This window comes from Recurvomyces mirabilis, assembly GCF_035927965.1.
Source record: "Recurvomyces mirabilis strain CCFEE 5264 chromosome Unknown scaffold_7, whole genome shotgun sequence".
NCBI classification, from domain to species: Eukaryota; Fungi; Ascomycota; class Dothideomycetes; order Mycosphaerellales; family Teratosphaeriaceae; genus Recurvomyces; species Recurvomyces mirabilis.
This window is the reverse complement of record NW_027041941.1, coordinates 280,560-293,968: the sequence shown is the minus strand read 5'-3', so window position 1 is coordinate 293,968 and position 13,409 is coordinate 280,560. Positions and strand designations below refer to the sequence as shown.

At 52.7% G+C, this 13,409-nt stretch overlaps 6 protein-coding genes across 6 annotated transcripts; 5 read left to right on the top strand and 1 right to left on the bottom strand.

Annotated features, from left to right (window-relative positions):
* Positions 1-145: 145 nt before the first annotated feature.
* SEC61 (translocon subunit) lies at positions 146-1,924 on the top strand (the record flags this gene model as incomplete). The annotated part of the gene is made up of 6 exons (XM_064836015.1): positions 146-155; positions 287-303; positions 365-509; positions 560-1,171; positions 1,225-1,807; positions 1,861-1,924. 6 exons carry the CDS (start codon positions 146-148, stop codon positions 1,922-1,924), a joined length of 1,431 nt encoding a protein of 476 aa, XP_064696224.1.
* A 538-nt stretch (positions 1,925-2,462) lies between these two features.
* LTS14_003309 (uncharacterized protein) lies at positions 2,463-3,066 on the top strand (the record flags this gene model as incomplete). The annotated part of the gene is made up of 2 exons (XM_064836014.1): positions 2,463-2,484; positions 2,537-3,066. 2 exons carry the CDS (start codon positions 2,463-2,465, stop codon positions 3,064-3,066), a joined length of 552 nt encoding a protein of 183 aa, XP_064696223.1.
* A 494-nt stretch (positions 3,067-3,560) lies between these two features.
* Positions 3,561-4,930, top strand: LTS14_003308 (uncharacterized protein; the record flags this gene model as incomplete). The annotated part of the gene is made up of 3 exons (XM_064836013.1): positions 3,561-3,934; positions 4,071-4,356; positions 4,421-4,930. The coding sequence occupies 3 exons, from the start codon at positions 3,561-3,563 to the stop codon at positions 4,928-4,930; spliced, it is 1,170 nt and encodes a 389-aa protein (XP_064696222.1).
* A 1,326-nt stretch (positions 4,931-6,256) lies between these two features.
* Positions 6,257-7,722, top strand: LTS14_003307 (uncharacterized protein; the record flags this gene model as incomplete). Its single annotated transcript, XM_064836012.1, has 3 exons — positions 6,257-6,568; positions 6,633-6,838; positions 6,885-7,722. 3 exons carry the CDS (start codon positions 6,257-6,259, stop codon positions 7,720-7,722), a joined length of 1,356 nt encoding a protein of 451 aa, XP_064696221.1.
* Positions 7,723-8,103: 381 nt separating this feature from the next.
* On the bottom strand, positions 8,104-10,193 carry LTS14_003306 (uncharacterized protein; the record flags this gene model as incomplete). Its single annotated transcript, XM_064836011.1, has 6 exons — positions 8,104-8,675; positions 8,730-8,760; positions 8,810-9,181; positions 9,238-9,285; positions 9,340-10,032; positions 10,086-10,193. 6 exons carry the CDS (start codon positions 10,191-10,193, stop codon positions 8,104-8,106), a joined length of 1,824 nt encoding a protein of 607 aa, XP_064696220.1.
* Positions 10,194-10,819: 626 nt separating this feature from the next.
* Positions 10,820-12,956, top strand: LTS14_003305 (uncharacterized protein; the record flags this gene model as incomplete). The annotated part of the gene is made up of 10 exons (XM_064836010.1): positions 10,820-11,017; positions 11,076-11,178; positions 11,235-11,255; positions 11,326-11,492; positions 11,559-11,644; positions 11,691-11,768; positions 11,823-11,902; positions 11,963-12,502; positions 12,554-12,668; positions 12,728-12,956. 10 exons carry the CDS (start codon positions 10,820-10,822, stop codon positions 12,954-12,956), a joined length of 1,617 nt encoding a protein of 538 aa, XP_064696219.1.
* Between the last annotated feature and the right edge of the window lie 453 nt (positions 12,957-13,409).

The following is a 13,409-nucleotide window of genomic DNA, read 5'->3' as shown; positions in this document are numbered from 1 at the left end:
TGTGATCAGTACACGAGACTCGACACGTGCAAGTTTTCTTCCCCTTTCCTTTCGAACAGCGTTCATAGCAACCACGTCTTGACGGCGACGTAAAACCACAACCCAGCACCAGGAGCACATCAAAGCTCACCCGACCACCGCCATCATGTCTGGATGTGTGTATCCCCCTACTACTTCCTCGCCGCCATACCAGCAATGTGGTCGAAGCCTCGCGCGTGATGGGCATGCTCGAGGCTCCACTTTGCTGTTCTGATTGTGATCACGCGCTAACATACTCCTTTCGTAGTACGCTTCTTGGACCTTGTATGCGAATATTCAAACACCTGCCATTGGCAAAAGACGCACAAATACTCACACATGACAGGTGAAACCCTTCACGCCTCTCATCCCTGAAGTAGCGGTCCCCGAGACGAAGGTGCCCTTCCAGCAAAGGATAATATGGACAAGTGTGACGTTGGTCATTTTCTTGGTGATGAGCCAGATGCCATTATACGGCATTGTGTCATCTGGTACGAGCAGGAATGAGCTGGCTACAAGAGCAAGATCTGACAGTTTCCAGATAATGCGGATCCGCTATACTGGCTGCGTATGATGATGGCGAGTAACAGAGGTACCCTCATGGAACTCGGCATCACACCCATCATCTCCTCCGGCATGGTCTTCCAGCTCTTGGCCGGCACCCATCTCATCGACGTCAACCTCGACCTCAAGTCTGATCGCGAACTCTACCAGACCGCACAAAAGCTCCTCGCCATCGTCATCTCCTTCGGCCAAGCCTGTACCTTTGTCCTGACTGGTCTCTACGGCCCACCAGCTGATCTCGGTGCCGGTATCTGCGTTCTGCTCATCGTGCAGCTGCTTACTGCCGCTATTGTGGTCGTCCTCCTCGATGAGCTGCTCCAGAAGGGCTACGGTCTTGGCAGCGGTATCTCGCTCTTCATTGCGACCAACATCTGCGAGTCCATCGTCTGGCGTGCTTTCTCTCCCACCACTGTCAACACTGGCCGTGGTCCGGAATTTGAGGGCGCCATCATTGCGCTCGTCCACTTGCTCATCACTTGGCCAAACAAGCAGCTGGCTCTGCGTGAGGCTTTCTACAGGCAGAACCTCCCCAATGTCATGAACCTGATCTCCACCATCATTGTCTTCTCTGCCGTCATCTACTTGCAGGGTACGTACAGAAGCCGATCGCATCCCCAACATCCTACTAATATGTTTTCACAGGCTTCCGCGTCGAAATCCCAGTCAAGTCCTCCCGCCAGCGTGGTATGCGCGGCTCGTACCCCGTCCGCCTCTTCTACACCAGCAACATGCCCATCATGCTTCAATCCGCCCTCTCCTCCAACGTCTTCCTCCTCAGCCAAGCCCTCTACAACAAGCTCCCCGAGAACCTCCTCGTCCGCATGATCGGTGTCTGGGAAGCGCGCGAAGGCACCAGCCAAGTCATGCCCGCGTCCGGTCTGGTCTACTACATGTCGCCTCCCCTCAACATCACCGACGCCATCATGGATCCGCTTCACACCGCCATCTTCGCTGCTTATATGCTTACTGCTTGTGCGGCTTTCAGCAAGACTTGGATTGAGGTTTCTGGGTCTAGCCCAAGGGATGTGGCTAAGCAACTCAAGGATCAGGGTCTGGTCATGGCTGGTCATCGTGATGAGTCCATGTACCGTGAACTCAAGCGTGTCATTCCTACCGCTGCTGCTTTCGGTGGCGCGTGCATTGGTGCTCTGTCGATTACTTCGGATCTCATGGGCGCTTTGGGCAGTGGTACTGGTATTCTCATGGCCGTCACGATCATCTACAGGTATAGAAATTGTTCCATCCGTGAGCTCAGAACATTGCTGATAATCCCTGCAGTTACTTTGAGATTGCGGCCAAGGAGGGCGACATTTCTGGTCTCAAGGGCATGGTTATGGGCTAAGCTCATGACGAAGAATCTGAGCATGATTGAAGATCTGTCAAGAGACTGTATCAGAGAAAAGTCCTTCCGATGTGTAACAATAGATACTTGAGGCGGAGCAGGTGGCTGTTAGGCAGGTTTTGGATGTGTGCATATAGCTATTGAAGGACTTGCCGCCTCATCCTTCATCCTCGTCTTTACTTTCTCATGTTGCAGAATGCTCATACCAGTCGTTGCCAGTGCGAACATAGCTGCGACAGCCGTGGTTCTTCGTCAAGCACATCATCCAATGAAAGCACAGCACATGGGGTTGATGGCGTCTTGGGAGCTTTCCCCGCAGCGTCTCACAGCTGCACCACACCATCACGTCTACTGTGCCGTGTTGCGGCAGCATGTACTATGTACTACTACTCACCTCGTGCACATGAGGCACCATAGCTTCTTTCATCAGGTATTGTACTTCATCCTCGTCGTAACCGTCATCAACGCACAGTGGATCCCTTATCACGACCGTATCAACTATCTCAAGAACTGATCCAGCAGCAATCCCACAGCGGCCATGCCTTTGACTAATCCGCAAGGTCAGTACTTCCACAACAAATCCACGTTGCCATCGCCCTAACTAGAACGCAGGCTCGCACCTGGGCCTCATCCTCCCCCTCTGCACCTCCTCCGCTACCCTCGGCCTCGCACTCTTCCAATACCCCCTCTTCCTCTCCTTCCTCCAACAACCCACCGACCTCTCCAACCCCAAGAGCAACATCTCGGGCAAACCCCTCTCGACCTTCTGGTCCACCTTCATGTATACGGGCACTTCCGTCGCCCTAGCCATCACGACCACCAGCGCCATCGCCGGCCTCTTATCCGCCCAATGGCTGCGCACGCACGCCACGCTCGAGACGACAGATGTGAGTAAATGGTATACTTATGGCGCTGTGCTCGCGGCGGGACATCTCCTTTTCGTGCCGGCTGTGGGGGGGCCGATTGGGAGGATTGTGGAGAATGGGAAGGGGGAGGTGGGGAGTGAGAGTGAGGTGGAGAGGAGTAATGCGGAGGAGCAGAAGATGTGGTTGGTTTGGCATACAGTAAGGACGCTTACGGTGGATTTGGGGGCGCTTCTTTGTTTTGCTGAGGGGGCTGCGCTGAGTCTTTGGGTTATTTGAGTTGGTTGGTGTATGAAAGGTGTTTATTCTTGTATGCGGCTTTCCAAGCATCTCGGAGTATTACTGGCTACCGGATTAGTAACGATGAAGATAGTGGGCCGCTGACCACAGAGGCCCTCTCTTGTGTCTGATTAAGCTTCTCTCACAACGTTTCCAAGACTCAGAGGCTATTTCGTGCCATCGATCCTTCGGCTGTAGGCGCAAGCTGCGATGCGACTAGCACTTCCTTGATTTGTCGAGGCTTGGACGGCACACATATTGTGGCGTGCATTACGTTGCTAACTTGGGAAGCACTAACGTTATGCGCCATGATTGCGCTTCAAATCTATGAAGCCCTATATGACCAGGGCGCCGTAGCACGATTTTCAGCCGCACATCGCACTTGTGTGCACCTGTACGGCTTAGGGCTTTGCATAGCCCGTCAGGTCCTGCATGAAACCTCATGCCTGTCCTCCTTTCTATGCTGTTAGTAGTGACTGCTTTCTCCAGCAACTATGAGAGACCACGAGGGACTCCAGGTCGCAGAGGAAAACGTAAGTGGGAGATATGCCGCCGATATATCTTCGAAGCCGGGGCAGCATACCAACTTGGAACGAACATGGTCGGCCGACCAACCAGAGGTAGTGTCTGAGTACAGGTACGCGCCCGTTCCTGTCTCCAGCGAGGAGCAACTCGACTATCAGTGGACCAATGGCCGTGCGGGTGGTCTTAGGAAGCGGGAAGACAACGATCCGGTATCTTCGCCATCACCTCGGAAAAGTCGGCGGCGACTCATCTGCACCATAGCCATCATCGTCTTGGTGCTGGTGGTTGGCGCCGTTGCTGGTGGCGTACTAGGAGCAAAACTGCCGGGAAAGTCGCATGGAAGGTAAGACGCACGTCTTCGCACAGCCCGGGCGAGAGTGTTGACCTTGATCGCCTTTCTACTCCCGTCGTGCACATCCCTATGAAACCTGGATGGCTGCAAATCACTTGCACCTGCTGATACACTGGTTCTCGTATAGCAGCACCACCAGTGTGTCGCCCGGGGCCTCCGCCTCACCTCCAAACTCAACAAGTCCGACTGAGCTTCTGGTCCGGGAGGACACTGGCATAGCTGCATTCACATCTGATGGGATGCCTGGTGACATGCTGCTTTTCTATCAAGATTCAGAAAGCCAGATCCAGGAGAGGGTGATGCAGAATGGTACACTGACCTCACAACCAAACACTAGTAATCCTGTTGGAAGCGGCGTCGCGCCATCTTCACCTCTCGCGGCAATGGAATACAGTCTGTTAAGTGAATCATGGGTATGTGACTGGAAGGACCGCGCTAGCACTTCGCCTGCTGACTTTCCTGCCTTTGCTTATGCAGTACCTACTCTTCTACATCAGCACCAGCAGTCAACTAATGATGATCAACCGCACGAGCACGACGAGTTGGTCACAGCCAATTCTCGTGCTCGACACCGACACGATAGTAGCCAAAGATATTGCACTCGAGACAATGTATGTTTCCAACTATGACCAAACCTCTGCTGTACGACTGTATTATGGTTCTGGAAATGGACAGATCGGCGAAATAGGTATCGGCGGTTCACCTTATGGTGCGTCATGGACGGGGCGGGCGGGCCCGTTGCCACCTTTGAACGCAAGTGATGCATACAGTGGCATCGTGGGCACCAGCTACAACGATGCGATGTACTTGTACGTTCGCAACAATCAGTCGGGCGCTTCGGAACAATGGCAATCTGTGGCAGGTGTCTCCGCTTGGCATCTTGGTGAGTCCGAGATTGAGCTGCTCGCTGTGCACTTAAACCCTTCCTCTTCACAGCCGCAAGCTCCAGCCATGCGGATCTGCCTGTCGCTGCAGGATCTGACATAGCTGCTTGCAGAGATATTGCCGGGAGCGGCACAGATTACATCTGCTATCAGGCGGATAATGGTAGTCTTGTCCGGGCGTTGCCGTATTCGTCCGCGCTGTCTGACTTTAAAGTACTTGATGCTCAACCGGCGGCAGGAACGAAGTTGAGGACCGTATAAATAACAACGGCACTAGTTTGGGGGGGTTCGTCACCCGGTGCCATGCTCTTCTATCCAGCGGCGAACGCAACAGAGCAGCTGTCATTTCTGGAGGTGGACCGCAATGGGCAACAGACCTCGAGTAGATTACTGTCAGCTGCTGTGTGAGATATTCAGGATTCCACGAGGCTTTATTTTCCTCCAGCCGGGTATGCCAGCAGTGCCGCAGACTAAATCGTGGCGTGGTTGTTGCCGCAGCTTTCGGGTGCAAGCCTGTCAATCTACCTTGTAGGTGAGCCTTCATCCACACAGATATGCCGAAGGGGCTCCAAGGCGGAAGTCGAAGGACAAGACCATTCAGGTACAGAATCGTGTCGCGTTCACACGTCCATTCAGGATCACGCCGGTATTTCCTTGACTTTTGAATAGTAGTCGTGCGGTCCTATGGTGGCGATGCTTCGACAGAGCCTTTCTGCTTGGCCTGATATTTGCTAACCAAGAGAGATTGCACATCAACTCGGAGATCAGAGCAATGTGCTCTGGCGTCCGTGCCTTCGTAGTCTGCTATCGTCATCCAGTAAACCAAGATGCACATATCAACACGAGCTGAGCCCTTTCTGCGCCGTTTCTGCTACGTGACATTATACTCGCTTTATTGCAATGGAGTGCCCTGGAGTAAGATCCTTCCATGCCTAACATGAAATTCTAGAGCAGATTTGTGACCCTGGTCTCGTCGTCGAAAAGTGAGCGATGAGTTGGCATACTACTACTGAGCTCCGAGTACTCAAAATTACTGAACGTGGTGTCAGGGGTACGCCCGGTGGGTTAGTGTGATCTTCGCCGCGGGAGTCCGCCACACCGCGCGCTAGCAAGACAGAAACCTTGGAAGTTGGTCCCACTGCAGACGGTGCCGTAAAAAGAATCTTAGTCCTTAACCAGCGAAGTGGTTCAGACGGGTCACACTGCACAGAATGCGGCTGCCTATGGCTGAGAAACCAGTTCCGCAGGTTTGTGGACGGCACGTATATTGGGATCCCCCCCCCCGACTGGCACGTGAACCAATCGAGACCGCAGTACGGCGACCAATCAGTACTTCCCTTGAGCAGTCGTTAGTCCACATATCTCATCTGGAACAAAGGGAGTGAGCTTGCCATTGAAAGAGGCCGACGGGATGCGGTACCTCGTCGGCATGCATATTCGTGCGATTCACTACGGATTAGCACTACCATGGAGGAACTTCCCCTGCACATCACTCTCTTCGTCAAAGCATCTCCATGCGTTCTTACTCTCCGCCGGACAGCAGGCAAGGTTCATGATGCTCAAGATTATTGTCAATGCTCGAAAGCTGCTGCCGTGGGCTGTCGGAGCTTTCATCATTGTATTCCTCATAGGAGCTGGCTTCACTTCTGCAAGCACCCCGTTTCCGCCCCTTGGCAAGGCTCGGTCGCATGCGCTCGCTGAAGATGGCAAGCTGGGCAACATCCAGAACGCTACTTTAGGGGTACATCAATCAAGCTGAGAAGTCCTCGTGTTGTGCGTGTCACTGACTTATTACGAGGCTGCAGTTTGAGAAGATCTTCGTCATCAGTCTGCCTTCGCGCAGCGATCATCGAGACGCGGTAGTGTTGGCTTCACATCTCACATGTCTGGCCGTCGACATTGTGGACGGTATCACGCATGTCGACGACAAGGCGCAGCCGCCAGGTGCCGAGAAATTCACTACCACAGGCGCGCTTGGTGCCTGGAGAGCTCACATGAATACACTTCAAACGTTGGTCTTTCGTTAGCTTTGACATGTGGCTACTGATTGATGGCAGGATAGTAAAGCACAACACTACGAGTGCCCTTATCATGGAAGACGACACCGATTGGGACATCCGGATCAAGTCTCAGATGCAAAATTTTGCTCGAGCTTCAAGACTTCTGCTGCAGCCAATATCCGGGACCGCTGCAACGTATCTCGATCCGACTATCTTGCATCCCGAAGAAGCCCTCATACAGGGTGCCCAGACCTTCGACATTGCGCACAGCGCTGTGCCACAGGCGACAAGCTCCCCCTATGGCGATGTGCACAGGTGGGATCTGCTTTGGCTTGGCCACTGCGGCGCCAGCCTTCCACGAGCCGAGAATCACCTCCCACTCGGTCGTGTAAGCATCTCTGCTGACGAGACAGTGCCAGAGAAGCAACATATTGACCCACAGCTTGGTGATCAACAGCTGATACAACAGTACTCAGACCACACTCGGGTCGTAAGCCGAGCATACATGAACACGTGTTCGTTAGCGTATGCAGTTTCGCTGCAAGGTGCTCGGCGGATCCTGTACGAACTCGCGATCCGCAAAATCGACAAGGCTATGGACCTGTCATTGCAAGACATGTGTGACGGTGTTAACGATCGCCCGGGCCTTACTTGTCTATCTGTGCTACCACAACTGTTTCAGCAGCATCGGCCTATTGCGCGAGAGTCAAGCTTCAGCGACATTGACAAGCGTCAGGATGGTGCTGATATGGCCGAGGAGAAGTACAATAACATTGCATTCAGTCGGAACATCAGGTGGAGCACACGAGGCAATTTACGACAGCTTGTATATGGTGATACCAACTACACCGACTTGTTCCCGGATGGCATGCCTAAGCCTGACCTCGTTGGCTGAGCTGGCTGGACATCAACGGCACTCCAACGTTTCGGGATTACTGAAGGATCTCCCAATCTCGTTGCGCAGCACTTGGTCTTCGAACCGAAGGGTACTGCCAGCTGGTACTGAATGTCGATCATACCCAAGCCGGGTCCGCCATCTGAGTTGGTGGCGATACGCACGCGGTGCCGAGTAGAATGGAACGCAGTTTTCTGGTCAACTAAAGGCAGCGAGGACGTGGCCGTCGATTTCTTCCATACGAAGCTTTGCCAGAAAGATGATGATTGCTCTATGTCTATGGTCTGTGTATACTTTGAATTCTATCATGTATGCATATCATGATCACTGGTCGAGTCATAACGCTCACCCAAACTTCTGATCGTCATGCCAGATGCAAAATCATTTCGCGGCAAATGTACTCCTGCTTCTTAACCATGCGCCATATTTCCAAAGACAAAACATGCCGACCACTCCTAGGCACGAAAGGCCTGCCAGCACGCTCACACCGCCACCGATCCCCAGATTCAAGAACATTGGCCTAGCGAAAAGAACGCAAGCCGCAGCGAAAAGTGCTCGGAGGAAGTCGTTCGCAGCGAAAAGGCTTGCGGCATACTTCGGGTACGACAATGGTAAGTAGATGAACACGCATTGGAAGATCAGAAAGTTGCCGTAAACCAGAATGCAGCATCCAATTAACGAGACAATCCAGTGCACGTCTGCTCGTGCGGTCCACCCGAACAAAAAGTAGCCGATAGGTAGCATGACCACACCGAAGAGTGCTGGCACGAGGCGATGTTCTGGAGGTCGCATGCCGTTCTTCTTGATGTCCGGGATGAGATATAAGATCTGGTAGGTGAGGAATGTCGTGACGCCAAGTACGCAAGCGACGCCGATGGTGACAAAGCAGAGACCAGTGACGCCTAGGTTGAAGTGATAGATGTCTCCATATACCAGAGGGAATACTTCGAAGACTGCAGCGAAGATTAGTATGGTTTGGCAAGAGGAGCACGGACAAGGAGACTCACAGCTGTAGTATATGCCATACGTGAGTGCAGTCTAAGAATGGTCAGCAATGCTCTGGCTCGAGGCAGTCGACTCCACATACGTAGACATTGGTGAAGGTGACAGCTGGATCCTTGACAAAGATCTCCATTGGCTTGATCAAAGCATCCTTCACGACCTCTGAGAGAGTCCAGGACTTCTGATCGATCTCGCTTTGCGACATGATATCGGCACGCCGTGTAAGCTTTCGCAATCGCTGAGCTCGTCGCCAAAGTATCGTGTCTGGCGATGTCTCAGGATAGAATAACAGGAAGACCACGAGTATAGGTGCTGATAGCCACAAGATCTCCCAAAGGCCCCAACGCCATCCCTTGGCTTGGACAGCAAATCCAGCAACGATTGGACCGATCGCTGGACCCCAAAAACTTGCTACAGTCCAGCCGGAAAGATAAATGGGAAGCTCGAGGAAGGAGTACTACCATTTGGGTCAGCTGCAAGCACCACTTCTGGGCAACGGTCCATCTCACGTACCATGTCACCTATCGAAGCGCCGCCATTGGCCAGACAAGGGCTTGAGAACTGCGAGAGTCGTCAGCCACATTCATATGTGTCGATCATGAGTTGTGAACATACAAAGCCGGTCAGGAAACGAAGAACGAGCAAGCCAGCATAGTTGCCAACTAAAGCTGTCGGTATCGACAAGATGACAAACAGGAAGAAAGTAGGGGCATAAACCCAGTTCCTGCCCACCGCCGCGATTTCACTCAACGGGGCGAACAGCAACGGCCCTATGCCGTAGCCGACCACGTATATGGCCAGGCCAAGCGCAGCAGGTGTAGCACCGACGTGAAACTCTTCCATCACCCCTCCTTCCGCACTTGCATACATGCTAGACGCCCCATACGCAGCGAACGAGTATAGACATAACTGCAGGAGAGCGAAACTCTTTTTGGCATAGGTCCAGTTTTGGGGATTGGCTGGATCGGTAGTCGAGTACCAGCTGACCAGGATAATGCCATCGGTGGTCTTCGTTGGCGCTAGCACTGAAGACGGTCGATCGGCTCGTGATGTATGACTGAGGGCCCGCTCGAGGTCGCCTCGCGAAGGTGTATACGGTCGGGATGCTGTTCGGCTCACTCTTGGCTCTATCGTGGTCTCGTCGCGCAGATCGTCTTGAGATGGCGCAGAGATTGTAGAAGCTCGCGACGGTGTGACACCCTCTTCCTTCGCTACCTTCCCATCGTCTTCAACATCTTCTGCTGTTGTCTGTGTTACGTCTGGCGCGTTCGGATGATGTTTCTCATCGTCCCCTGATAGCAGGGGCTCCTATCGATTGTCAACACCATGCATGTTACCTCGTCTCGGCCGTGGAGACATACTAGCGGCGCCCATGTGAAGCTGTCCTTCTCTTCTGGATACTGCAACCATTTGCCGTTCGTTATTAACCGGACGACTTGACCAACGGCCGATTCTCGGAAGAGCTCCATATCGTCTGATTGCTGGTCGTAGGTCGTGAACCGAGCGTGCGACAGTGCACTTTTTATACGCAGCTCATCCGGACGATAGAATGACAAGATCACACAAACTACTGATTAGTGACGAGTCTGAATAATCCACAAAGATCAGGGGCCGCAGTGCCCAACGACCTGCCGGCTGCTGCTCGCCTTTCGGACTGCCGTTGTCAAGTCCGACATTTGATTCATCAGCGTCATCGTTCTTTGGGTGACGCTAGAGCCGTGAGAGTAACACGGTGGACTCATCGTGTCAGTATTCTTTCTCCTGCGGGCACAGGCGCACTGGTATGGACGGAGACATCATGACGGAGCTATGCCGATGCCCTTATCCACGGAGCAGTCTTATGTAAGACGACGCGAACTCCTCTCGGGCCTCGTCCTATCTCTCACCCCGCATCGTGGAACCTTGATACGGACGAATGAAGCAGGTGATCTTGCAGGATCCGAACCATGCAAACCGGTAGGTTGGTTTAAGCCATGCGTCTGTCGCGTGGCATATCGATTTCCATCTCACACTCGGTCTCCATCATTATCCATCAATAACTTGGTCTGAAGCGTCTCGGCCGTCGTAATTACCATCAGCACCGGAGACTCACACGATGGAGAAGCTTAACGATGACAGGAAGACGGACGATTACCGTGAAGGCGAACTGAAGCACGTTGAAGATGCCCAGATTGCTACTGACAAAGAGCATAATCTCACGCTCGTCGAAGCCCTGCGAGCTTATCCAAAAGCTATAATATGGTCCATTTTGCTCTCTAGCGCCGTGATAATGGAAGGGTACGATACGATTCTGGTAGGAAGATAGCTTCAGCGAGCATCCACCGATCGAAGCTAACTCGTGTACGTGGTAGATTGGATCGTTTCTTGCCTCTCCCAGCTTCGTTAACACTTTTGGCAATACTGGCTCTGCTGCTGATGGGACGCTGACCATTACCGCCTCCTGGCAGAGTGCAGGTGAGGATCGTCGGAACCCGTATCTCTTTGTCTATCTTGCTGACACGTGTGATTAGTTGCGAACGGCGCTTATATTGGTGAGCGCTAGTAATAGCTCTGGATGACAAGCCATCAATATCTGTGCATGCTGACGATGACTGAACACAGGTGAGATCCTTGGTCTCGCCGTTACCGGCATACTCGTAGACCACTATGGCAACAAAGCTGTGATGACTGGCGCAACTATCTTGATGATCGGCTTCATCTTCTTCTCATTCTTCGGAGAGAGTCTGGCTCTGCAATTGGTTGGACAGATTCTCTGCGGCATCCCATGGGTAGCTTGCCAAACGTCGTCTGAGGACGACACTCCCAAACCATGATGTTTGCTGATCAAGATGTAGGGTGTCTATCAGACGGTGACTTGCGTATATGCATCAGAAGTACTCCCCATCAACTTGAGAGGGTACTTGACGTCCTATGTGAACTTGTAAGGATTCCCTAACACATCTAGATCTCATACTGACCCTGCCTAGATGCTGGGTCATAGGACAATTCATTGCATCTGGCGTGCTGGTCGGCGTGGAGAACCGTACCGATGTCTGGGGTTGGAAGTACGATATCAGTCTTCCTTCTACGATCCTTCTTATGCTGATCATACAATGCAGAATACCTTATGCCATCCAGTGGGTCTGGCCACTACCTATTATCGCTGTGTGTTTGCTATGCCCTGAGAGTCCCACTTGGTGTAAGTCTTCGACGCCGCCTGTGCTGCCGAAGTGATCAAGCTGATGTCGTTTCACCTCAGTGGTTAAGCACAACAAACTCGAACAAGCAGAGCGAGCTTGTGCGAGGCTGCAGTCCGCTTCATCCAAGGCTGCCATACCCACCCCACGTGAGACTGTTGCACTACTCCAGAAGACTGACGCTATCGAGCGAGAAATCTCCGGCAGTTCCAGCTATATCGAGTGTTTTCGAGGATCCAACTTGAGAAGGACCGAAATAGCGACTGCTACTTGGACGATTCAGCAAATGTGCGGTCCGGTGCTCCAGACCTTCGCCACCTATCTCTTCATTCAAGCTGGGCTCAACTCGAGTACTGCATTTGACATGACGTTGGGGTTGTACGCGATTGCATTCGTTGGAACGGTCCTTTCTTGGCCAATGATCGCTCGCTTCGGCCGCCGCACGATCTTCCTGGCAGGTCTGGTAGGCATCTTCGTCTGCCTTTTGATTGTTGGTCTCGTTGGGATTGCTCCAGCCAGTAACAGCTCAGCTTCCTGGGCCGCCGGAGCTTTTCTGCTGGTGTTCACGTTCATATACGATTCGACGGTCGGCCCACTCACTTGTGAGTATTCCATGTAGGAGCCTTTTCATGGACGGAGACTGATTGCTGCAGATGTCATCGTCCCCGAAGTCTCATCATCTCGGCTTCGCCATAAGACAACTGTTATTGCACGCAACGCTTACAACATAACCTGTATCTGGACTGGTGTCCTGACACCATACATGCTGTAAGTATTTCACACTGGCGGATGCCTCGTCTGCAAGGATGTTTTACTGACCCTTACAGAAACCCAACAGCCTGGAATTGGCAAGCCAAAGCAGCGCTCTTCTGGGCTGGTATCACGGCCTTGTGCATCGTATGGGTGTGGTTCCGGCTTCCTGAGACCAAGGACATGACCTACGCTGAGCTTGACTTGATGTTCGAAAAGGGTGTACCTGCCAGGAATTTCAAGAGAGCTGAAGCTCAGGGCATGGCTGCGGATATGTTCAGGGAGACTCGGCGTGGCTCGTTGTAGGAAAAAGCAAGGTAGAGTATAACAAGGTGTATCTATTGCCCAGATACGCGCCAGCATCGGTGCCGTCTACCTCGCTCTTCTTCAGATCTCGACACTGGCATTCCGTGGACTTGCTAACATGCGGTCACCCTGTACCAGAGCGAGGAAGTACAAGCATGATGGAACACGCAAAGGTCTAGTGAGATCTCGAGAGATAGTGTGATAGCGATTCCGCACCCGGACGTTCCCAGCGCACTGTCTCGTAATCGAACCAGTCCAGGGGGCATTCAAGTCGGGATTCAATGCCGACGGCAAAAGGGAAGACGTCCCGAATGTCTGAGCCAGGATTTCGGAGAAGCTGAGAAGTTTGTATGTTATGTGATATGAACATGAAACAAGGAATGGAAATTGGTGAAAAGGTACTGCTAGTCACCGTTGAGCTAGCAGCCGAGCGACTGATTCGACCTTGCTTCG